A 24,232-nucleotide genomic window follows, 5' to 3' on the forward strand; every position below is an offset into this window, starting at 1 on the left:
ACCAACACTGCAGGGCAGGGACACTCAATGAAATCTCTCTTGCTTTCACAATGGACCTGCTAATAATTATTCTTAGGGTGTCATGGTTTGATAGCCTGTAGAGTCTAAGTGTCTCTGCTGGTTAATGTCCAGTGGCCTGGTGGCAACAAGGATTGTTTCCCTCCTTAAATGACTAACAAAAGTATTGCTTCCCTCCTTAAATGACTATCAAGGGAAACTGCAAGACTATGGGTGAGTGCCTTTCATTAGGGGCACAGCTCCCATTCACACAAAGAAATGCAGTCCTTCAGTTTATGGTTAGGTACTGCAGGTGTTCATTTAAGGAAAGGTACATGTGCAGAGCTGGGGAATGCAGTTCCCACCATTACTAACACAGCCTTCTCACAAAGGCTTTCCAGTAACAGTTCACACCATCTATTTTTAATACCGACTGCAGTGAAGATAATAGCTTGCATCAGGGTCATTTGGACAGTGGCTGGAAGGCCTAAACTCTGTGATACTTAGGCTGCAGTATCTGCTAGAAGAGCTTTTTCACACACTGTGCCTAATTCTCTGTTGCAACTAAACTTCACTTTACAACAGTAATGGGCCTTCAGCTGGGAATACAGCAATTCATGTCTTTGCACAGTGGAATGTAAAGCCAGATTTTGTGAATGAGAATCCATTCATGTGTACTTGACCTAAACACAACTGAAAAGAAAGTAGGCAACTCTTGAAACCGATGATTATTTTCTGTTTTCTACCTAAGGTGTTGTACAGGATTTTTTTGTTTTGGTTGGGTTTTTAACTAAAGAGCAGAAAAGGATGATGTCAGGGTTTATCCCTATGTTTTGTTTATTTTTAGAAGTCGACCAACAAACAACCATGACCTTAATTCTACAAGACAGAAGTGCATACAAGCACGTTGTTGAATATCAGAATCTATTTGAGTTCTGACAATTTCAGCAGAACTGTACACATGCATCGTCTTTAAAAGCAGACTACAAAAAAACTAACTCACCAATATGGTGAAAAAGGACTGTATATTTAAGACAGATTGAACTCCACCCTTTAACTTTGTCTTCGTACAAATGTAGTGTGGGAATAGCACTACAATTCAGACATGAATTGGTCAACGGCAAAAACCAGGTACCAGCACTTTTAAGTGAGCATCAGTTTTATACCGTCATTCAAGTGAAGCTGGAATCAGATGGAATAAGCTGCAAACTGGGCATGTGCAGACTCTGCCCTCTCCTGTATTTAAATGGAAGCCGCTGCTGCTGCCCTTTGCTGAGCTGATGATGGACTGAAGCAATCTGAAGCTCTAGTGAGAAACTCTGCACTGGATCTCACACCATTCCAAAGAATCCAATAACCTGCTTCACACACACAAAAGGTAAAGTGGCTGACTTAAATTCAGAGGACAGCTCTTCTTTCTTGGTTTTTGCTTAGATTTTGTTCACCTGAATAATCAGCCCATTCAGAAGGGGATCTGTTTTCCCTCCGAGGACACCAAGAGCACCAGAACTGTGGAGTCCCTCAGTGCATGGAATGACTCGGAAGCCAATGCCTACACACGGATGGATCTGCTTCCTAGAGCCCCAACAGTAAGTGTTTTCTGTCACTCAAAGCTGTGGCATGTATATCTCTGCTAAGGCTGGCATTTATAGGACTGTAAATGGACAGTTAGGGAGCATGTATATGTTTTATGCTGTAATGCAATAATGACATAACAAAACCTTGTAAAACTTTTTTTTCCCCTTTAAGTATTTATTTAATGTAGAAAGGGCTGCACAAGCAGTGTTTTTCAGCAGAGTTGTGTGGGCAGGAGACAGGCAGGAAATGTCTAATGGCAAAGTGCATCAAATATGTTGCAAACTATCAAAACAAGATGTTCTTGTACGTTAAAGTGCTGTTTAGCAGTTCAAACACAATGCTCTCTTGTGTTGTTATTCAGGGCGGAAATCCCCATCATTTCTGTAATAATCTGTAAGTGCAGTGGAGTGCTTATGTAAATGTTAAAAGAGTTATGTGCAGTTACCCAAGAAAGTTTTTTGGAAGGTTTTCTCAGGTAAGTCCTATCAAAGCTCTTTCTGAGTTTTTATATACTAAAGAGAAAGGCATTTTCCTTGCAAGTGTGAAAGTGAGAATCTGTTGTGATGACACTTCAGGATGGAATTTTTTGGGGTTGCTAAAAATTTTCTCCGTCCCACCCCACATGCCTGAACCAAAGGAGTTCAGAAGTCCTCTTCCTGGCTTTGTCTCTTAGAATATTAGTAGGACTACAGGTTCTGTTCATGTGCTGTTTTTGCTAAAGTCTGTTTAAAATTTTATAATGACAACACAAACCAACCTAATTTTTCAAGTTTTTAAAATCCATTTTTTAATAAAACCTGGATATCTACAGTATATTACAGAAAAATAAACAAGGAAGTGTCCTGAGCCAAGGCACTTGGAAAACTAAATGAGATGGATAACATGTGAAAAAGGATAGCAGAACATAGCAGGGAGGGAGAAAACGGACTGTAGAGTGCATGGCAAAATGGGAAGGGATTCTGGGGACACAGTGATTTACAATGGAAAATTAAAAATTGATTTTTTTCCATGTTCTGCTGAACAATCTCATTAGCTGTCCCTTTCCCTAGGTCAAGTGTCTGTATCACCAAAATTTTGCATTTTAACTTGACACAAAGACTGGCTTAAGAGAGTTTCAGGAGTGAAAGCAGGGTGTGCTGCTTGTGGCTGAGATTAAATCCGGAAGACAGGATACAAAATCTGCTATCCAAATTGCTCAACAGGGCAAGCATCATCTATGGAAAGCCCTGCTGTCTACTGGAAAGAGGGCTTAGCAGTTAGCGTCACCCTGCTGAAACCATAATTGAGGGGGATTACACTCCTCTCTGTGCTGCCTGTCATCACAGGGCAAGTGCCCACAGAGGCAAGCTCAGAAATCACAGAAAGGACCTGGAAAGGAAAATAAGTGCTATCAGTTGTTTGAGGCCTCTTGTAGGTAGCCAGTACAAACACTACATGATGAACCCCAGGAAATTACAGTGTTTCTGGTCAGATGGTTTTGCTAAATTATGTAATTTGTTGTACTGTAAAAGGCCTAACACTATCATTGATTGTGTAAGTCACACTGTGTAAATGAGTGGCTTCCTTACCTGCACTTGGAGGAAAATTAGGAACAAAGAAATTTGTTACATTGCCAAAGTTCACTTTGGACTGCCAAAACTTGCACTGTTTTGGAACTGGGCTCTCTTCTATTGTAACATTCTTCCTGCAAAACCAGTGCCTACAGTTTGAAGTTAGATGAATTCATAAAAGCAACCACGTAACACTCCTATTTTCTTCCCCCTTTTGTTGTCTTGTTTTACACCAAATTAGATACAATCCTTCTGCCATATTCAGGCAGAAGTAGCTGAAAAAAATGTCTGACATAGTTTTTTCTACTCCTGGCTGTAGAACTGATGTCATACAAATGAATCAATCAGAAACTGAAATATCTTCAAATGTCCAAATGACCTTATGAGGACTTTTTTTCCCTGTAGTTATAACTAAACCTGATCTTATACTCTTGCCATTGTGCATCTGTGAGGAGTGGGCTATATCAGATTTTATTTACCATGAGTATTTGCTGGCATGGCCTTGCTCCTGCCATCATGACTGTTGGTTTTAGTAGGACTTCAGAAATAAACATCTCCAAGTGAACGCATTTAAATGATATGATTTTATTTCCTCACTCTGAAAAAGAACAGATGTTTTTTCTCAGTAATAGTTGAATTCTGTTCTTGGAATATTGTCCTTTTGTTACTTATACAGAAATACTTTTCTTCTACTATGGGGATGTTTCAAACATATGCTATGTTGGACTTTCAAAAATGGTGTCTTTACCTAGAAGCTATTCAGAAGTTAACTGGTTTGGTTCATTTGGGTTTTGATTTAATCAATTATGAAATAACTATTTAGAAAACATTCTCTTTAGGAAACTGTATGATAAATGGATTCCCAAGACAAAATAGATACAGGCATCAAATATTCCTGGGTTTAATATCTGATCTAGCCTTCCTTGTAACCTGGACAAATCACTTAGGAATCCTGGTTTTGGTTTGGATTGCAAAGGAGTTCTTTCATCCTTTCAACTGTCCTCAGATGAGTGTCTTGGAATGTCTTGACAAACTTTATAGTGAAATACAAGTTCTGCCCTGTGTGCCTTAATGAATCTGCCCTATGGCTGATTTTTACTCCTTCTCTGCTTGCACCAAGCCTTAGTCTGTCTCTTCCTAAAGAAGCAAGCTGGTTCCTCAGATTGTCCCTCAAGGAAGAATTCTGCCTCCTTTGCAAGCAGCTGTGGCAGCAGGTGATAAATATAGAATAATGAGGCTCCATATTGTGCTGCAGCAAGGATTTAGACATACTTATCTATAAAACATTTGCTTTTCTCCGAACTCCTAGAAAGCATCTCAAGTTTGTAAGTCTCAGGCAAGTTTACTGCAAGGCAACTGAAAATACAATTCTGCTTTGTTGGAGGCGGTAGACAAATACTCCTTTAGGGAAAACATTGAGCATTTTAAGAAGGCAAACTTCATTAAACCTAGCTGCTTCCATCTAGTGCTTCCACAAGGACACACTTAAACCTGCCAGAAAGAAACACACTGACACAGAGCAACTCCATAACTTGACTCTGCATCTATTGAGGCAAATGACAGAGTAGGATTTAGCAAAGGATTACAACTATATATGGAGGATTAAAATTTATGGAGGACTACGATTTTCCTTTCCAATGGACAATAACACTGTTTTAGGGTACAAGCAATTATTAAGACTCCTCTAAAAATTCAATTCCCACATCACTGTTTATTATGCATGTTTGGTATATACGAAATGCCCAGCCCTGGCTAAAGGCAGGCTGGTGTTTTGTCAGGGATACTTGTTTGAACCAGTCTTGCACTTCTCAAATTGATTCTGCAAAACTATAGTGTATATAAATAATAAATTATATGCCTTCAGAGATGACATGATTTCATGACATGAATTCTTACACAGCTCTAGCAAAAAGCCTGTTTTCATACACACCCAAACAAAGTTATAAAACCTGCTTTTAATCTTGACTAAAGGTTGAGATAGCTTTGTTGAGACCGGGGAAGAGATAGCTTTGAGGAGACCTTAGAATAGCCTTCCAGTACCTGAAGGGACTACAAGAGATTTCAGTGGGGAAATTTTACAAGGACATAGTGGTAGAACAAGGGGGTAATGTGCTCAAACTGAAAGAGTGTAGGTTTAGACTAGATATCAGGAAGAAATTCCTTACTGTGAGGATGTGAGGCTCTGGAACACATTGCCCAGAGAAGCTGTGGATGCCCCATCCCCAGGAGTGTTCAAGGCCAGGCTGGATGGGGCTCCAAGTGACCTGTGAGAGTGGAAGGTGTCCCTGCCCATGGCAGGGGTGTTGGAACTAAAGGATCTTTAAGGTCCCTTCTGACCTAAACCATTCTGTGATCCTATGAATACTCCAAGACCCTCTCCCCAGGGCTGCTCCCCATCCCTTTTTCACCCAGCCTGTATTTGTGCTTGGGATTGTCCTGACCCACACGGAGGACCTTGCACATGGCCTTGTTGAAGGTCATGAGTTCTGCATGGTGTGACCTCCCAAGCCTGTCCAGGTTCCTCTCCAGGATGGAATCTCTGCCCTCCAGCATGCTGACTGCACCACACAGCTGGGTGTCATCAGCAAAGCTGCTGAGAGTGCCCTCAATCCCACTGTCCATATTGCCAACAAAATGTTAAATAGTGCCAGTCCCAGTCCAAATACCTTCATTATGAGGTGTTTATAGAAAGAAGGCTGAACAGAAAACATGCAAGGTGACAGTGCTGTGTGTTGTCACTGCAACTGAGGTAGCTGTTCAGAGTATTCTCAAAGGACAAGTGCTACAATATGGATTGCAACAGGGGGATTTTTATTCTCCCCTGACAACCAAGTACTTGTACTGTGTGATGATAATAGAAGACAGAATAAACAGGGCTAGTGCACTGGAGAAACTAAATAGAGAAAGGCTTTGGGAATTATCTGATTTCTTGATTATCCTGCTGACCTGATTTTCTCAAGCACTGCCTTTTTCTCCCTGTTCTTTCTTTTGATTCCTGCAGAAGACACAGGGCTGAACTCGATATAGGCACATCTTTTTGTCTTCTGCTATGGAAGCTGTGTGTATGTATGCAACTTAGTGATGGATTTGAAGTGCTTAGGCCTGATCTAATGCCTTCTTGATCAACCAGTACCTTTCTTTGATGTAAAAAAATAATAATTGTATTTCCAGTGAAAATACTTTTTTTTTAAATAATTGATTTTTATCTCTTAGAGAACAGCAGAGTTGTATCCTCTGGTAAAAATCCAAGGCCTACATGAAGTCCACACTAAAATGTGATTTTATTCCTTTTGCCACACACCTTTTCCTGATCATATATGTAGTTTTATAATTTATGCCCTAGCACTGCTCCAGTATAAATATTATTCTTTTATTTTTTTCTCAGACTTGACACTTGTATTGACTCTGAACTTGATTCATTAATGAATAAGTGATTTTAAAGTCTTCTATTTTCCCTTAACTAATTTTGCCTCTCTTACGATTTCTCTGTGATTTATATTTATCTTTCAAATTTTTCCTTGTCCTTAGTGCCCCACAAATTTAATTCACATTAAAGCCACTTTAATCTATTCTTCGTAGCCAAAACAAGCTCCTTTAGTTGCTTCATTTCTATTACATTGATCTAGTTCTGATTAAATGGATAGCTACAGGGAAAAAAGCATGAAAAATCTCCATTCAGAAATCTCCATTGCACTAATAATCATAATTAACATTCTGCAGAACAGCTGTTTAAAAATGTTCTAGCCACAAGACTAATAAAACCAACCCAAACCAAAGAACACCTGATCTTATTTACTTGAAAGAGTTTTATCTCGGACTCCCCCTATCCACTTGCTATTAGTATGAGATTATTTTTGTTTGTTAGTTTACTGGCAGCATGTTGAGCACAGCAATTTCTAGCTGGGCAAAATGCCCATTGATGTTAATGATGTTATGCCAACTTCCACTTTGCTGCAGCAACCTGAACCATAAATGCTGTGACACTGTCATTCAGTTAGTGTATCAAACTTAACATTTTGCTCCAATTACAGTAACAGCCAGAACTACATTCCCTTTCTCTAAAATCAGAGTATTTGTCCAGCATTTCATTGCTGCTAATGTAGAAACCCAGGGAGTGTGCCTTGGTGGTTGAGGATTGCTGTGGACAGATCTTCAGCCCACAAAGCAATCTCATCCAGAATTCCAGGCACTCCTGGGGTTCACCTCTTGCTACTGGCACATTGGTTTTAAATCCACACTGCCTGTAAGAACCTCAGGCTGACCTCACAGATGAATTCAGAAGTAATGTCCACCTCTATTGCCCAAAAATACCCATTTCCAATACTGAAATCTTCAGACTTGGCTGCTGAATTCTGCTGTGAGTTATTAACTGATTAAGACACAAATGTTTCAATCAAGTGGTTTATGAAATACTTCCCAGAGAGCAAAATACCTTGATCTCGGCAGACCAAAAGCAAAACTGGTGTGGAAACCAGGCATAAGGTAGAAAGGATTTGTGATTTAGTTTTTCTGATCCTTGATTTAGTTTCCAAAAGACTCTTGTTCAAGCTGCCAGGCTTTTGGTAATCAGCTCTTGAGGGCAGCTCAAATTGCACTGTTATTCAGTGGGAAAAATGAAGTGGCCATACTGCTAAAGGAGTAAATGCCTATTTATCCATAGAACAGTTCTACTTAGTTGGAGAAGTCTAGTCTGTGATCAGAGGACAACTGAAATTGTACTTCACAGAAACTTTCCTGAAATTAAATCTATAGGAAGCTTACTTCTTGTTAAATACTGCATTACCTGATATCAGATGCAAAAAGAGACAGGCCCCTTCCTGTCTCTTTTTCTCCTTCATATCCTTATTTTTCTTTTGGGAGGGAATATGTTGCTTTTCTTCACCAAAATTCTAAATAGACAGTAAGTATACAACCTTTGCCCTTTGCAGTGCTGATGGTATATTTATGCCCCAAAGATATTCAACAGTAGATGGGATTTGAATTTATTCTTTTTTTTGCTTGTTGCCTTTTTGCATTCTTGACCATTTTCCCTTCTAGAGAAGCACATGCCAGCTTGTTCAGAAAAGTTTGTCAATATACCTATGACCTCTTATTTGCTCCACAGAAGATGACAGTGCAAGATGTTCCTCGTGCCTTTCCCACAGTGGATGTCCCAGATCATGCCCATTATACAATTGGAGTTGTCATCCTTATAGTGGGGATTACAGGAACTCTGGGTAATTTCCTGGTCTTCTATGCTTTCTGCAGGTAATTTTCTTTTGAATGTCTTTTTTAAATATTCAAATGTATGAACTTGAGCTGTATCCTGTGTGCTGCAAACACAGTCCAGGAATATTGTCAGACTTCTTCACTGGCAGCGTAAAATGCACAAGAGACAATGCTGTAGGAAAAGAGTGGCAACTTGCTGTTTCCCTCTGACTTCTTCCCATTAACCACAGCCATAGCAAAATTGTTAGCAAGATTGCAAAGAACCACCCACATATTCCAAGCTATAGAAATGCAGCCAAAGCAGAAATGTTACAGTGATTTTTTTTCTACTGGCTAACTGCGTCTGCATTGAACTGATGAACTGGTTTGTACCTCTGTACCTCACAAATCTGTTCTATTGTAGATGTTTCTTTCCTCCTGTTTCTTATTAATCCATTTCTTTCTCCCCCCCACCCCCCCCCCCCATTCATTAGTGGCCATGTCTCATTTTTTTTTCACATTTTCCAACATTTGGCTTGTTTCCTTTTAACTAAAGCCACATTCCAAATTTTCTGTCTGAGGGAAATTGGATCTCTGACAACAATGTCATATGCTCACCATTCCTGTTCACCCCTCATTCTGTGTCTGATTTACCACACTGGAGCACTTCTATGTGATTGGTCTTTAGGCACAAATGTAATAAACCAAAATAACAGCAATGAATTATAGGGTCATTTGGCTGTGTTAACTTAGATCACTGGAGTGTAGATGGAAGCTGTCTTGGTCTCAAGCCTGTATTTATTGCAAGTAGGTTTCAGCACATTCATTCAGAGTAGAATGGCATACTTAGGTGTGCATGGCAGGGGCCTTAAGAAGAGAAAAGGTGTTGGCATGCAGATCAGATGTGTGAGGATGAACTACATGAGCCAGCTTAGCTCTTTGGCTGGTCCCATACAGGAAATCCAGTTATGGCACTTCCACTTCAGGACACAGCTTGTCTTCATTTGAAGGTGATGTCAAGACAGAGAGGGGTACTGATAGCTAGGTAATGAGTACATTAAAAATTCAGAAAACATTTAGGTGCTTACAAAGCAGCCTCAGGTAATGACAAACTCTAAGAGACCAGCTGCCTGAAACAGAAATGTGTTCAGTGACTTTGCAGATTACAAACAAATACACACAACCCATAAGCACCTACTAATAATACCTCCTTGCTCCTAAATTGACAGAAAGGGGATGGTGGTCCTAGTGATTGATTCTGGACCAGTGCAAAAAACCATAGTTTATTTTTCTATTGTGCCTAAGACTGAAATTGAAAAAGGAGCTAAGTAGTTACACTGAGCCCCAAAGTGAAGAGCTCTTGGTTGAGTTTTTATGTGCACCTTTTAAAGCATAGTACTTTAATATTATGAATAACAAAAGCAGGCAGAACACACTGAAGGCTGCTTATTGCTCCTTTAAAGACAGAGTCTGGGCAAGTGAAATGAGTGTCACAGAGAAGAACTGATGTAAAGTAAAGGGCTTGATGTGGTTCATAGTGAGTTTGCTTAATCCCTGTATTAGGAAGCCACTGTTGATCTTACCAGCAGTGGAAAATGCATGCCCCTTCTCCTGCTTAACACAGCCCAGATCCAGACATCCATATTGTACACCAACTCCAACTTCCTGCTCATCATGGACATGCAGGACACTGGTTAGAATATTGAAAGAACAGTGTGATTTATCCCCATCACTGAGCTGGTTATCAAAGCAATCCTGTAAAATGCACAGGAGCATAAGGATGTAAATCTGGGCCTTGCTTGTGTTCCCTCATGAGGGAAAGAAGAAGCACTCTGCTTTAGCTTACCATGGAGTGTTGCTTGGGATTTGTGAGCTCACGGGAAGGAGTAACAGCATAACTAACAGTGCAGCAGTGTTTAGCAACATTTCTTCTGATCTCTGTAGGAGTAGGAGCCTTCAGACTCCAGCCAACATACTCATCATCAATCTAGCTATTAGTGACTTCCTGATGTCCATTACACAGTCTCCAGTTTTTTTCACCAGCAGCCTCTACAAACACTGGATTTTTGGTGAGAAAGGTTTGTATATATTCTTTCTAAAATTTCACTATGTTTGTTCTTACCATAGTGGCAGTTCATCTGTCTACCCTCAGGTACTCTTGCAATATTGAGAACATTTCCCAACATTGTTTTACTGTTGACACAAACATTTCTTTGAATACTTGTGTCTGTGTGTAATAAATACACTGCTATCATGAGAGGAAAATTACATTAATGAGACAGATGCAAAGGCATCACTTGGCAACATGAGGCACAGCACTAATCTTCTTGCCAGCGCTCTTCCCCAGTCACCTCATGACTTAGTTACTGTCAGAGTCCTCTGACAAAGAAGCACTCCCCCTCAGCACACCAGCTTAAAAGCCCTTTTAAATAACCTGCTCTGGGACTTGCACCTGGCATGCTGAGGCAAGAAAGCCAGAAAATCTGATTTTTCACAACAGAAATTTTACACTTTCTGTGTAGAAAGAAAATATGGAATGAGGGTGCTTTCATTCTTCCAATATAACTGTTGTAAGACTAGTCTTTGCCCTTTGAACACGTACTGACAGAAAGGAAACTCACAGAAGTAAAATTGCTATTTTGATCTCTGATGACCAAAAGCATATTTTTATTTTACTTCCATTAAGTGCTCATTTGCATACAAGCTAAAACTAATCCAAACCACTGCTTTTAATCATTAGGTTGTTTGAACAATTAAAATCACTCATTCATGTATTCATAGTCTGAATATTTACTTCAGCTAAATTACTCATTAATGTATTCATATTTACTTCAGCTTTGCTGCCCTTGAGATATGAACAGTACCAAAGTAACTATGTCCCATTGTGAAGCAAAACAGCTGCTCTATGGGACCTGCAGTAAAACTGGAGTTAAATGAGATATTAATGGGCTGCTGAAATTATCCCACTAGAAACACCAGAAATCAATGAGTGAAAATATGTTAAGTATCACTGTCTCCAGCAATTGAAGCAAACAAAATCTGTGAAGTTTATCTCCATGGATAATATAATTAGCAAGACAGACAGCAGCTTTGAAGTAGCATTATAACTGCAGGAAAACTCAACTTTCACTGCTTTACAAATTCCAGAAGACATTAGTTCATAAGAAACACAGACTTGAACTCTCCTAGAAATAATTAGCATGGGTAGATTAATTTCACTGCTACTTCTGTCATCTTCATTGCAAGGCTGTGAGCTGTATGCCTTCTGCGGAGCTCTTTTTGGCATTACATCTATGATCACTTTGATGGTGATTGCCTTGGACAGATATTTTGTCATCACTAAACCTCTGGCTTCTGTTGGAGTGACGTCAAAGAAGAAGGCCCTAATAATCCTGGTAGGAGTCTGGCTGTACTCTTTGGCTTGGAGTCTCCCACCCTTCTTTGGATGGAGTAAGTGAATTGGAATAAAACTTTTTTGTCCTCATAGTCTTGGATTAAAGACCAGTTAAAGGTATAGAAGAGGGTTGAATTAATAGCTCTCAAATGAGGCTTGAGTAGACCAATTTGAAAAAAAAGAGATGAAATACATGTTGAAACTGAAGGTCTCTAATCAAAAGAAAAGAATGCAGTGGGCATTACAGTATATTATATGACAGTGGCACTTTTCCTTAAGCACATTACTTGCTCCATAAAGGACAGCAGATAAATTCATGCCCAAAATTTATGAAGAATGTTCCTGCTCGTTATCCCACGTCTACTTCCATTGAATCAAATTTAACGATATATAAGTTAAATAAATATATTTGTGTTATTTCTGATGAGTTTTCCTCCCCAACAGTGCTAAGACAGCAGTGTCAATCTAATTCTTTTCATCCACATAAGAGTCTGAGCATTTGTGCCAGGAGATTTTCAGTAAATCTTGACTGTGTTCTGGATGGACAAATTGCTCTTGGTGTTGCCCACATTCTCCATTCACTCACTGGTGTTGTCACTGGCTTCCAATAAGCATGGCATTTAGTAGTAGCTAAAATGCTTTTGTAAATGTGAATGTTTCACATGGGAATTGGAACATTCATACAGCACCTTGATCATTGCAATTTGTGACAAAGCAAGTTTCTGTTATTCTTCCTCACTGCAATCTGCCTCACTACTATTTAGTTTATTTCCTGAGAGTCACCAGTTGCAGTCACTAAGTTAGAATGAACTCATCATTCAAAACCTCAACCTACCATTATGCTCCTTAATTCCAGAATGTGTCTGCCAACTGAGGTGAGAACATAGACATGTTTGACTAGTAAAGGATGCAACAACCAACTCAGGTACTGAGCAGAATTTCAGCAGAGTTTTGTTATTGTCATATTATTGCCATTCTGGTCCCCCTAAACATGAAGCATGCTTAAGCAGGCAAACTGCAATACTGACAGAAGCAATCTTTAGTTGAGTGAGAAGCTGTTAGAATAACAAAATGACAATATAGCCTTAGATTATAGACTTTCAGTGGAAGAAGGTGGAATAATTGCTTGAAGGGTGTTATTATCTTGTAATTAGATTGTAATAGTGCCCACAGTATGAACTCTCACACTGTAATTAGATGCATTTGAGAACATCTGGTGCAATATTTTTATGAGTGGAACAGAAAAATATCAGCGTAAACAGTTAAAATTAAAATTCCAATGTAAAAAAACATTGCTTTTGCCAATTTATTTACTTAACAGTTTGAAACAGTTCCTTTAAAGATAATACATTTTATTTCAGGCAAAACATTAGGTATGGTTTTGGGTGGGTTTTTTTTTTTTTGTTTTTGGGGGTTTGTTTGTTTGTTTGGGGTTTTTTAGTGTTTGTTTTTTTTTTTTTTTTTTTACTTCTCCTCAGCTTTACTTCATGACAAAATTATTTGGTCTACACAATACATCTTTCTCTTTTGCCCAGTAAATTTCTCATATCTGCACATGCTTAGAAAAGTGATACCTAGAGCAATTGGTTTGATTCCTTAGAAAGAAAGCACTTTGACAGGAAATGGAGATATTTAAAAACAATATAGGTCTGGTCTCAGGCCCAAATAAGTATCTGAAGAGATTCCATTTGACTATGATGAGTTTTAAACAATATTCAAGACTGAAGCAAAATTACTCAGTTTTCTGAAGCCTTAGATGGCTAAGCATAAATACAATAGGGAAAGAAAATAAAAGAAAATATAAAAGTTCTTTACATGAAGAATTGTTTATCCTTTTAAACCCTTTTTTCTCTTTCAGAGACTAGGACTAAATACCATGTTATTCTGAGTATCTTCTCCAGCTTCTCACTCAGAATAACATTCACTTCACGGTTTATAACTTTTCCTGTCTTCCTTTCTAGGTGCATATGTTCCTGAGGGTTTGCTGACTTCCTGCTCCTGGGACTACATGACTTTCACACCATCAGTCCGTGCCTACACGATGCTGCTTTTCTGCTTTGTCTTTTTCATTCCTTTGATTGCTATCATATACAGCTATGTCTCTATCTTTGAGGCTATCAAGAAGGCCAACAAGTAAGTAGCCAACAGCCCTAAATTTTTATCATTGTGCTTAAGTGACTGTTTGTTTATTTAAAACAAAGAAAAAAAGAACAGAAGAAAATTTGGACTAGTTCCTCACATTTATTTTGTAAGCACAACTGAAACAGAAAACCAAACAAGAATTCTGTTAATAGTCAACAGGGTAAGACATGATTCTTAGAAGGGCTATTCCTGAATTGAGGCCTGAGCTTATCAGTCTATTATCAAATGGCATGGAAAAGGGTACAGAAATTAACCAACCAGAATAAAAAAAAAAGGGACCTCAGAAACAACTAATGACCGTGCATCAATAACTAATTCACAGAAAAATATATGGAATTGAATTATAAATTTCAATTAAAAAATGAGATTAAAGATTTAATAGCAGGACTCTGAAACAAAAAGCTATTGCTTTAAATGTAAAGGGCAGCCTGACACTCCATGTATGATCTGTGGGTACCAGTCCTGTAGATCCCAGTAGATCTAGTCACTTAGCTCAGAAGTTCAAAGTGACAGCAAGGTAGCAAAACAGACCCAGGGAAGCAAAGACTCCTCTAAGTGTCTTTAACTCAGCATCATTCAATTGGCTTGAATAGCTGCTTTACGTGGAAAGTCTTTTGGTACTTCTCTGCTATTTTTTTTTTCATTGAAGCACATGTGGCTTTTGCCATTGATGAGTGCAAGTGCATCACATTGGGAAGCATGGGTCATGTACTTGCATTCATGTGCAATAAAAGTGCATGAGTTTTAGCCTAAAGTAGCAGAAGAGTAGTTGTTGTCCCACTTCATGAAGTATTTGCTCACTTCCCTACCTTTGCTGTTGTATTTTCCCTAGGTCTATTCAGACATTTGGATGCAAACGTGGAAATAGAGAGTTCCAGAAACAGTATCAGAGGATGAAAAATGAGTGGAAGATGGCCAAAATTGCACTGATCGTCATCTTGTTTTTTGTCATTTCCTGGTCACCATACTCTGTTGTTGCTCTGGTAGCTTTTGCTGGGTAATTATAAATGTATCAGCAAAGCAATATTCCATGAAGGCAAAAGATATGGAACTGTAAAAGACAGATGAAAGTCAAAACTACATGTCACTTTTGACCTCTGAAGCATGTCCAAAACATTCAAATATTTAGGAGTGATATTTAACCAATGAGGGGGGGCACATGTTGACTGATTTTTTTTCTTAGTTTGACTTTAAGACAATTTAAGAAAAAGAGAAAGAAAACAAGATTATTATTACTAGGAACAAACTGCCATGCTGAAGATTTCTGAATGCATTCTCTATGCTGGGATATTTTAACTATCTGAACTTTATTTAGCACCAAAATGCTAAGTAAAGCACTCCAAAAAGATCCTCCCAGGGGCTGATTCTCTTTTTTTTCCCCCCCTCTACTTCTTTAATCTACAAAAGTATATTCATTTTTTGTGTTACAGCAAACCCCTATGTAGAACTGTTGCGCTGTTGCATACATTTCAGCATCTGCCTTAGGAGGATCAAATACCTGCTGAACTTGACTTCTGCTCCATGTCTCACACTCTCAAAAATCTGAACAAATGAACAATTCTCTAATTCTGCAGTATGTTAGAAATTAGCACTTTTGAAGTTTCCTTATAAAGGTAGCTTGGGAGCAACATAGCTTCACACAGATTTTTTCCATTTCTGTGCTGTGTCTTTTAGGCAATCCTACTGGGATTTTTCAGGTTAATAAGCAAACCTGGATGTCTTCTGTGAAATTTTATTGCAAGGGACTCAGATAAAATCTTTCAGCATGCTACATATGGGAGGCAGACATGGAGTCTGTGGCTATAGTCTTGGACTAAAGACAATTCATCTGACAGAGCAACAACATATGAAAAAGGAAGGAAGAACCTTAATTCCTTTAGAAAATATTTTGAATGCGGAATAGTGAGCTAGCACACAGTCATGCTCACTAATATTTTTGGTCTACAGGTTGCATTTTCTGGGAATTATTAGTTTAAACACAGGAATTATTAGCTTAAACAGAAGGCTTTGCCACTATTTGTTTCTGTTAGCTGCAGTCTCCATCAGCCTTACCAAAGAATTGTCTCAGCTCAGGGTCAAAATCTCCTTTCCAGTAAGGTCACACTGTGTGTTATCCAGAATATGTGAAGATTTATACCTCTAATCAATGTTTAAAGAATGATCAGGAGAAACCATGTTAAATATTGCACATAGAGAACATCCTTATCTTTATCAGGGAAAAGCCTTAGGAGGTGAAATGGCATCTCAACAGGCAGCTGACAAAATGGTTCTAATACTGCAATTGGCAAACCATTTCCACCTCATCACAGAGCATATATATTCCCATAGTATGATGAGAAACTTCCTCACCAGGATGGTAAGGCCTTTTAAAAGGCTGACATTGTCCCTAGGTTAAACAACATGGGAATTACCCCAATCCTGAGTCATAATAGTGGAGTACTGCCAGCAAAGCCCCAAGAAAATCATATTTCTCAGAAATCCAATTAGACTGATGTTGATCTTTACAGGCAAATGATGTAGAATTTGTTCTCTCACTGTTTTGGTACAGAACTCTTCTTTAACTCTCTTTGGAGGCTTAAAGCCTGTCTTGCCACTATAACTGCATAGACAATGCAGAACTCAGTAGTAAATATATGATGTGTTTGCATTACTCTAGGTATTCCCACGTCCTAACACCCTTCATGAACTCCATACCAGCTGTGATTGCCAAAGCTTCTGTCATCCATAACCCCATCATTTATGCCATCACTCACCCCAAATACAGGTAAGTTCACTCTTACAAGCTATGTTTAATATAGCAAAGAAAATGTGATAGTAAATTTGTCACTTTTAGGTCTAGTACCTGAACTCTCCTTCACCTGCTCATTTTAACTCTGTAGGACAGCCTTGCCCTCCCCAGGAACACTCCTCAATGCCATAGAAATGTCAGTGGAATTTGCACTTGGAACAAACTCCTGAGCAGATGGTAGCTAGAGATGTTTATGGATACTGATCTGTATTTACCTATTGCATGATAAAAGACGGAAACCTTTCCATCTCAAAGGAAAGCACCACACATTAATTGTCTTCATGAGAGGCAGACATGGGGAAGAGCTGCAAATAGCACTTTGTTACATTGACCAGGCCAGTGAGAGAGGCAATACAGTCAGCCAAACCACCTCTTCCCTGTTTTGTGAATCCTCCTCATATTTCTCAAGGCTTTCAGATTTCAGGTAGTATTTCCTCTGACAGGTAAAATGAAGGGTCATTGTCACTCCAAGTTCAGATGCAGGCAGTGAGATTTGACAGATGGCAGCAATGCCACAGACAGGCTATTGTTTCACCACCTACAAAGACCTACTGAGGACCTGAACAGAGAAGAGGTGGGCAGGAACATCTTTGTGGGGAAGGAACAGGAAAGCTAGGCCAGAGTTTTCCAATACTTCATATGAGCAAAGTAATACAGTAATATAAATGCACATTCTGTACAACTCTACAGATAGCCAACAAACAGATGTGTAAGAGGAGCTAGAATAGCTGCTTAGGGGAAGATTAAAATAATTCATTATGTAGTACTTCTGCGAGGTTCAGTTTAAAGGGACACAATTTTATTTTTGCCCTGATTAAGCTGAAAGCAGATAAAACATTGTTTTAATAGCTCCCTTCAGTTCCAAAGTTATATTTTAATGCCCTTATCCCTGCCAAGCAATAAATTTGAGTTCTGCAGAACACTGTGAATAAGTGATCTTGCAGGGTGATTCTACATGAGATATCTGATATCTGGAAAACTCTTTTTGTACCCAGTAATTTTCCAGTCTATGCAGCATTAGTTCATCTCTCTGAATAAATGCATTGTTTATGATGATTGAATTTTTGTGCTGACAGAAAAAAAATCTGACTGATTCTACCTCTTATCCATTAGAAGAGCCATTGCAACATATGTTCCTTGCCTTGGACCCCTACTGAGAGCTTCTCCTAAAGACTCACGGTCCTCCAGCAGTTACCACTCCTCCAGACGAGCAACCGTAACCAGCCAGTCTTCTGAGACAAGTGGGCTGCAGAAAGGAAAAAGGAGGCTGTCTTCTCTCTCTGACAGTGAATCAGTAAGGGAGACACTTCCCATACACCCATTTTTAATTGCAAAGCAATTCATCTTCATATAGATGTGGTAAATTCTTTAGATGAAATGAATTATGGTGCTTGTTATAAAAACTCCAGAGAAAGTGGAGGGACAAAGCAAAATTAAAGACAGAAGGCTAAGTGTAAAAGCAGAATGTAGATAATTTTCTTGTTGATGGTTGGTGACACTGCAGGAAGAGTGGAAAGATGGAACAACAGGAATTTTAGAAAGCAAAGTGTTACTGACAGGTAAGGCTTTATAAAGCCATACCTGTAAGTAACAATAAAGGCAGCATAGAGCTCAGTTGAAAGTCTGATCATACTTACAAGTTGTGTTTGTCTCACCACAGATCTGCAGTCTGGATGCAGAAAAAAGAAACTGCTAGTCAGAAAATAGTTCTCTAGTGAAAGCAAGGTTGTAATGAAATAGATAATGCTTTCTGAAAATGAGATGTATTTGGAAGCATATTAATCATCAGATTTAGACAAATCAGTAAATCCATTACAGACTCTTTCTCACAGAAGACCTCAACAGCTTGCTGCTGCCAATCTAAGTGGAAACAAATGTTTTACACAGCAGCTGAAAACAGGGCAAGTATTTGGCATCCAGGCTCCCCTCTGTAACTCAAAGTTATATTGCTAACTAAATAGGCATATTAGTTTGTTCATTGCAGTAATTTCAAACTAAACTTCCAAATAACTGAAAAGAAAAAAAATTTCTTGGCAGTTCTTTTTCACAGTCAGGATAATAATTGTATCTAGTCCAGCCAAGCGCTGAATTCTGACAGTTGTTTTTAACAGTGACATTTCAATTTCTTTGCCCTCTCTGTTCTTTTGACTTCTCAGCCCAATCAAAATGAAATACTTCTGGCTGGTAGCCTCCAGTCAGGTGGATGGTTTTAAAACTGGCTAATAGAAAAGGAACATCTTTATATTGCATCGCTTACACTGCAAATCTTGATTGTTAAAAAAACAACAGAGTCCCTCAGTAACATGGCTTTGTTTTCCCATTAATTGGAACAAAGTTTATAAACCCAGGACTCCTTACTGAAAAAAATATGTATAAAGCACTGATTCTGCAGTCCTGAGACATCTCCTTCTATTTGTTTCTGCTTCTACTCAAGCCACTTTGGAAACTTTGGCCCTAATTCCTCCAAACACCTGTGCTTCCTAAGTGGGCAGTACTGTGGCAACACTGTCTCCTTGGAGCTACAAGATGCATGAGAGAAGTTTCAACAATAGATTGTAAAAAAACACTATTTTCTTTCAAATTTTGCAGTGCACCCTGTGGAGGAAAAAAAAAGTAAGCTGAATTTTAGATGCAAAAGAGTTGATAGTTTTATTTGTACTTCCTATAAGCAGACATTTTATGAAATTATATATGGCAGAATTTTTGTGAAATGTCTTTTATACAATGCCTGTCTCTTTTATGATTTCTGTCTAGGTTTGTCTGGGGCAAACTGGATGAAAGTCTAAAGGACCTAGAGTGAATGTTTTTGCTGTATTAATTTTAGGGCTGTACTGAAACAGAAACTGATACTCCCAGTATGTTCTCCAGACTTGCCAGAAGACAAATTTCCTACGAAACAGATAAAGACACAACTCAGAATAGTGACATAAGAGCCAAACTGACAAGCCAGGATTCTGGGAATTGTGGGAAGGTAATAGACTGTGTAATACCTAAATTCTCTAACAACTGACAAGTTAAAAAATCTGCACATTGTACCATAATTAATCATGAAGGTTCCTGCCAAGAAGATGCGGATAACCTATGAGTTAACACAATGAGTAATGACTTACAGGCTGTAAAAGGTCATCAGCTTTTTATTCCCACCCTGGTTCATTATTCAGCTGTCTTCATTGCATTTCTGCTGCTGTTTTAGAGAACTTTAAATCTGAATGGAGAGTTGTCTCGTGTTTGGTTTTAAGTGTGTATTTAGTAATATTTGTCTTTTGCTGTCCAAATTACTTGATTGATCTTGGTTGTCCCACCATTTGTTAGCAAACGAACAAATATGGTAAGATGTAAAAAACAAGGCTATCTTTAATATATCACTGCTTTTCGGTCAGTCCTTTGCTGTCCTCTTTTTCCACTATGCATTTTGCATATGTCTTACATTGTGACATACCTTTATGCCATTTACATCTGTTTTATCTGTGTTCATTTTTCAGACAGCTGTAGATGCTGATGACATATTGATGGTGGAACTGAATGCCACAGAGTACATGGCTACACCTACTGTAAGAACTGCTATTTTAATATTTGGCAACAAAAACTAATGACAATCCCAGTCCCTGAGCACAAATTAGGTTGGTTTTGAGATGCAAAAATTACACAATATTCCCAGAACAATGCAGAAAACATGACCACAAAGGGTAGACCACTGCTGAAACTGAGCAGAAGTTGAACATCGGTATTACAGGATTCTTCTGAAGTTCAGCTTCTTCAAGGAATCTGAATATTTTCTTGAATTTAGTAAGTCCTATAATGAGGTCTGTGATTTCCTTCGTGGAGCATGCAAGCATTAACTCTGTGCCATCTTTATATTAATGGTGTATATGCTAAGCTGAGACAGCCATTCTGATGGCTCATACCTCTGAGACAGCCTTAGTCCTGTGGCAAGAACTGCTGTACAAAGTGATGTAGTTAACTATTTAATGTTCTCTGTTTTGGGTTGCAGCAAACATCTAAAACATGCAGCTTGGAGGAAATCAAGGTCAGTTTTTGAAATATGCCATGTCACCTATTCACTAGGATGTTGTTTGTTGTATTAGTGTCTGTTTCTTCTTCATCTAACACAGCTACAGCATATGGGTAAAAATATCTGACATCTCTCACAAGTGAATCAACTTGCCTTAATTCTCAGCAGACATGGAAATAAAAGCAAAGAGCTGACAGATGAAAACAAGGCAGCACTAACCCCAGTGTAATACAATCAGCTTAAATTGTCTCTTTATTATTAGCAATGATACATATGAGCTATTGTGAGCCTCATCCTAACTGATTTTTTGGTACTGTGCAAGTGACAGCTAATGCTGCTTACTGTAAAAAAAAATGCTAGTTAATCTTTCCCTCAATTTTTAACTCATTATGTAGTTTGCTTCCCCCCCTTCAAATTATCCATGCTGTTAACACTATATTTTACATTACCTCTTGCCCAATGACCCTGAGTAGTTCCTCTTTATAAAGAGACTCTCTACCTGATTGAATTCATAGGCTGTCTTAGCATATTCACAGTATTTCTGTTCATAGTTGAATGTGCTGTCATTAGCCTGGTCCTTCTTCAAAGTAGACCAGCATTAAGTAGCAAATGCAAAGTCTTTAATCCTTTAGTACATTAGCTTGTTTAACAGGTGGGGTTTTTTTTTTTTTCATAAGTTATTCATGAAATATTAAAATAATTTTCAGATCTACTTTTCCCTCCATCATTTAAGTTTGATTTTCAGTCAGCCATGGGGAGTAGCAAAGTGCTAAATATATGTCATTTTTAATAGATCATTCAATGGGATCTCTTTGTAGATGCTTGTGTTGTCCATTTCTTGTAAATCTTTGCATCTTTTAGAAAAGAGAGAGCCTGAACAGTATTGGACAAAGAAGAGGAGAGTCTCACCAGGGACCATCTTCAGCCAAGATACCCAGTATTACAATAACATGCAGCAATGTCCAAGGAGCAGAGCTGCCTTCTAGATACAACTCTGGTTTCCTGTACCCTAAATCCAGCAGTCACAAGCAGAACAAGAAGTCCAGCAGTTAAGTGAGTGGTGCAAGAATATCACCTTAGCCAACAGCTCTGGAACAGCTGTGGACTGGCTGAATCCAGAATACCTTTCTAGATTGGTCTGAAATGCTCCTACAAAGACACAGCACAAGACAAGCAAGGATAAAAATATGAGGAGTGATCTTTTCAGCATCAGAACTCTCTCCAGTGGATCAGATCTTGATCTGAGACACAATGTAATTTTAATATTTCTTCTTTATGCAGCTCACAAAAAAAAATTTCATTTGGATTGTACTCTGCTCACATACGTTCCCACCACTGCACAGACCTTACCTAGAAACCTCCTAGGATTAACCTGAGAGGGAAGTATAATATTCAAAACTGGCTTTGTTCACTTGGTGTATTAACGTCAAAGCTATTACGGAACTAAAGCTGAGAAATTTGGGGGGAAATGTTTATTACTTCCTGATGATGGTTTCTTCATTATTGTGAAGTTTCTCAACCAAATGTAAACTTAATTACACAGCCAGTGCCCCCTTCTCTCATTAATGACACATTTTCCCCCATTTTCTTCTACAATCCAATGAAAGGCAATGCACTTTAGCAGTAATTTACAGTCTCATGTCTTTAATTTCTGAGACAGGGAAAGAGAAAGGAGTAACACTTGAGGAAAAGACTATGGTCCTTTCCATAATTAGCTTCTTTTCCAACAGTGGCTTAAGAGATGATTTTAACCCATTCTCAGCTAACTTCCATAAAGCTATAGGAGATTATTATGAAATTCCTTCTGACTTTCCTTTAGCAGGTTTCATGAAAAGAATCCAGAATACAAAGCAATGTTTGTACTGAAATATCTTATGGGTAAGTCAATGCATCTGCTTTTTGATAATTCAAAGTAGTTTACTCTTTGATGTGCTTTTCTAAAGTAAATATAGGGAGGAGAAGGTTTAGTTCCCCAAAAATAGTTGTTCTAGAGATGTATGCAATCCACATCATTCCCACTTTGGCACTTTCATTTCTCCTTCTCTAAACAGCAGCATTTGTATAGCTGAGGGTTTTCTTCGCAGTCACTAAATCCACGAGATTGTACTTCTTTCTTCTGAAAGGAAAGGGAAAAAGTTCTATCACTAGTGACTTTCTGCTTTTCCCTAGTGTGTCTCCTAGTGCATAAGAAGAAGTGAACAAAATTCATTTGCAATTCATAGCACTCAGTCCAAAGTGGGGCTGAGCCAGAAAGAACAGGGCACAAAGCACTATTGAAACAGTTCTGCCCCATAGGCCCTCCAGCAGTTTTTCCTTTGGTTGCAATAATGGAGGGAACCCAGCAAGGCATTTTTTGTCCTAAGTAAATCAATTCTTCCCTATATCACATCAGAAAAAGCCATAAAATCAATAAAAATGTAATTAACTTATTATTTTGAGGGGAAAAATCAGTGAGTTCCAGAAGGTCTAGAGCATTGTTTTGAAGTAAACCACTGGAAACTTAGGTCAAACTGTAGTTTATTAAAAGGAAGGTTATTAAAACTAAAAATGAATGTGATATGACTTCTGCAGCAGACAAAATGTTAATCATGAAGAAAAGTGAGGCATTCAGGCTGGTAATAAACTGCCAAAAGAAACACACTGTCCAAAATCCACAGTGTTTTTATGTAAATATGAAATGAATATGAAATGAAATCGTAGTCATCAGAGATGGAAAGGAGCTGTTACAGTCTCTCCCTTCACCTACCACAACAGGATATTGTCACCCAGCAGAGGACAATATTAAACTGATAATATATACAGCTAGCAATATGAGAAAGAAGACAGAAAATATCTTCAAACAGGAAACATGTTCAAAGATATTCCTCAGGTCTAAGGGGTTCTATTATAACTTATTGCTGAGGCTTTTAAAAAACATTTAAAAGCACGAAACATGTAATTCTTTCTTTGTCATGAAGGCCATTGACACTATTGAAAGATGGGAAGAAACATTAGCAAATGCTGCCTGTTTCATATGGGTCACAAAAGACTGAATCTGTCAATAAAGTAGGTCTAACTCACGTGTGCTGTTTGATGTGTTAACAAGGAGTGTATGATATATGTCACTAATAGCTAGATCCTTTGCTCCAGTCATGATTTTGTTCCAAGCAGTACTCTTCAAGACTGCACTCTACACTCTTCTGCATTCCCTTCCACTTTTAGAGGGTATAAAAAGAATACTTCCATGGCTAGAAGAGCTTTACGAATCCCCAGCATGTTGTTCTCTGTATCCTTCAACTCCAACATGTATTAGAGATTAGTTTGTATCTATAAAAAGAACTACAGCTGTTCATGCTCATCTACTTACAAGAGACTTGTAAAGCATATATTAATTAGGGAGAAATTGTTTGTGAGCACTTCAAAACCCTTGTGTGCACTCTCTGTGTAGCTAACAGCTTTGCCTTCCTTCACCTCTGCTATGTCTATAAAAATCATCCAGGGGAAAGCCTACAAAATTCATCTCATCTGAATATCTCTACAAGTGGTTCCACACTGTAACCCCTGCGGCATTTGGAATAAATCATTATTAGTTCATATTTCATCTC

At 38.5% G+C, this 24,232-nt stretch overlaps 2 protein-coding genes across 2 annotated transcripts in view; one reads left to right on the plus strand and one right to left on the minus strand.

The window, feature by feature from the left end:
- WAPL (WAPL cohesin release factor) overlaps positions 1–24,232 on the minus strand; it is a 133,832-nt gene that overhangs the window by 98,854 nt on the left and 10,746 nt on the right. The window lies entirely within an intron of this gene.
- OPN4 (opsin 4) lies at positions 976–22,612 on the plus strand. The gene is made up of 12 exons (XM_005481567.4): positions 976–1,586; positions 8,230–8,372; positions 10,257–10,390; positions 11,559–11,762; positions 13,668–13,839; positions 14,681–14,845; positions 16,505–16,612; positions 17,750–17,930; positions 19,461–19,607; positions 20,119–20,187; positions 20,628–20,663; positions 21,510–22,612. Exons 1-12 carry the CDS (start codon positions 1,560–1,562, stop codon positions 21,699–21,701), a joined length of 1,578 nt encoding a protein of 525 aa, XP_005481624.2. The 5' UTR covers positions 976–1,559; the 3' UTR covers positions 21,702–22,612.

This window comes from Zonotrichia albicollis, chromosome 7, assembly GCF_047830755.1.
Source record: "Zonotrichia albicollis isolate bZonAlb1 chromosome 7, bZonAlb1.hap1, whole genome shotgun sequence".
In the NCBI taxonomy this organism is placed as follows: domain Eukaryota; kingdom Metazoa; phylum Chordata; class Aves; order Passeriformes; family Passerellidae; genus Zonotrichia; species Zonotrichia albicollis.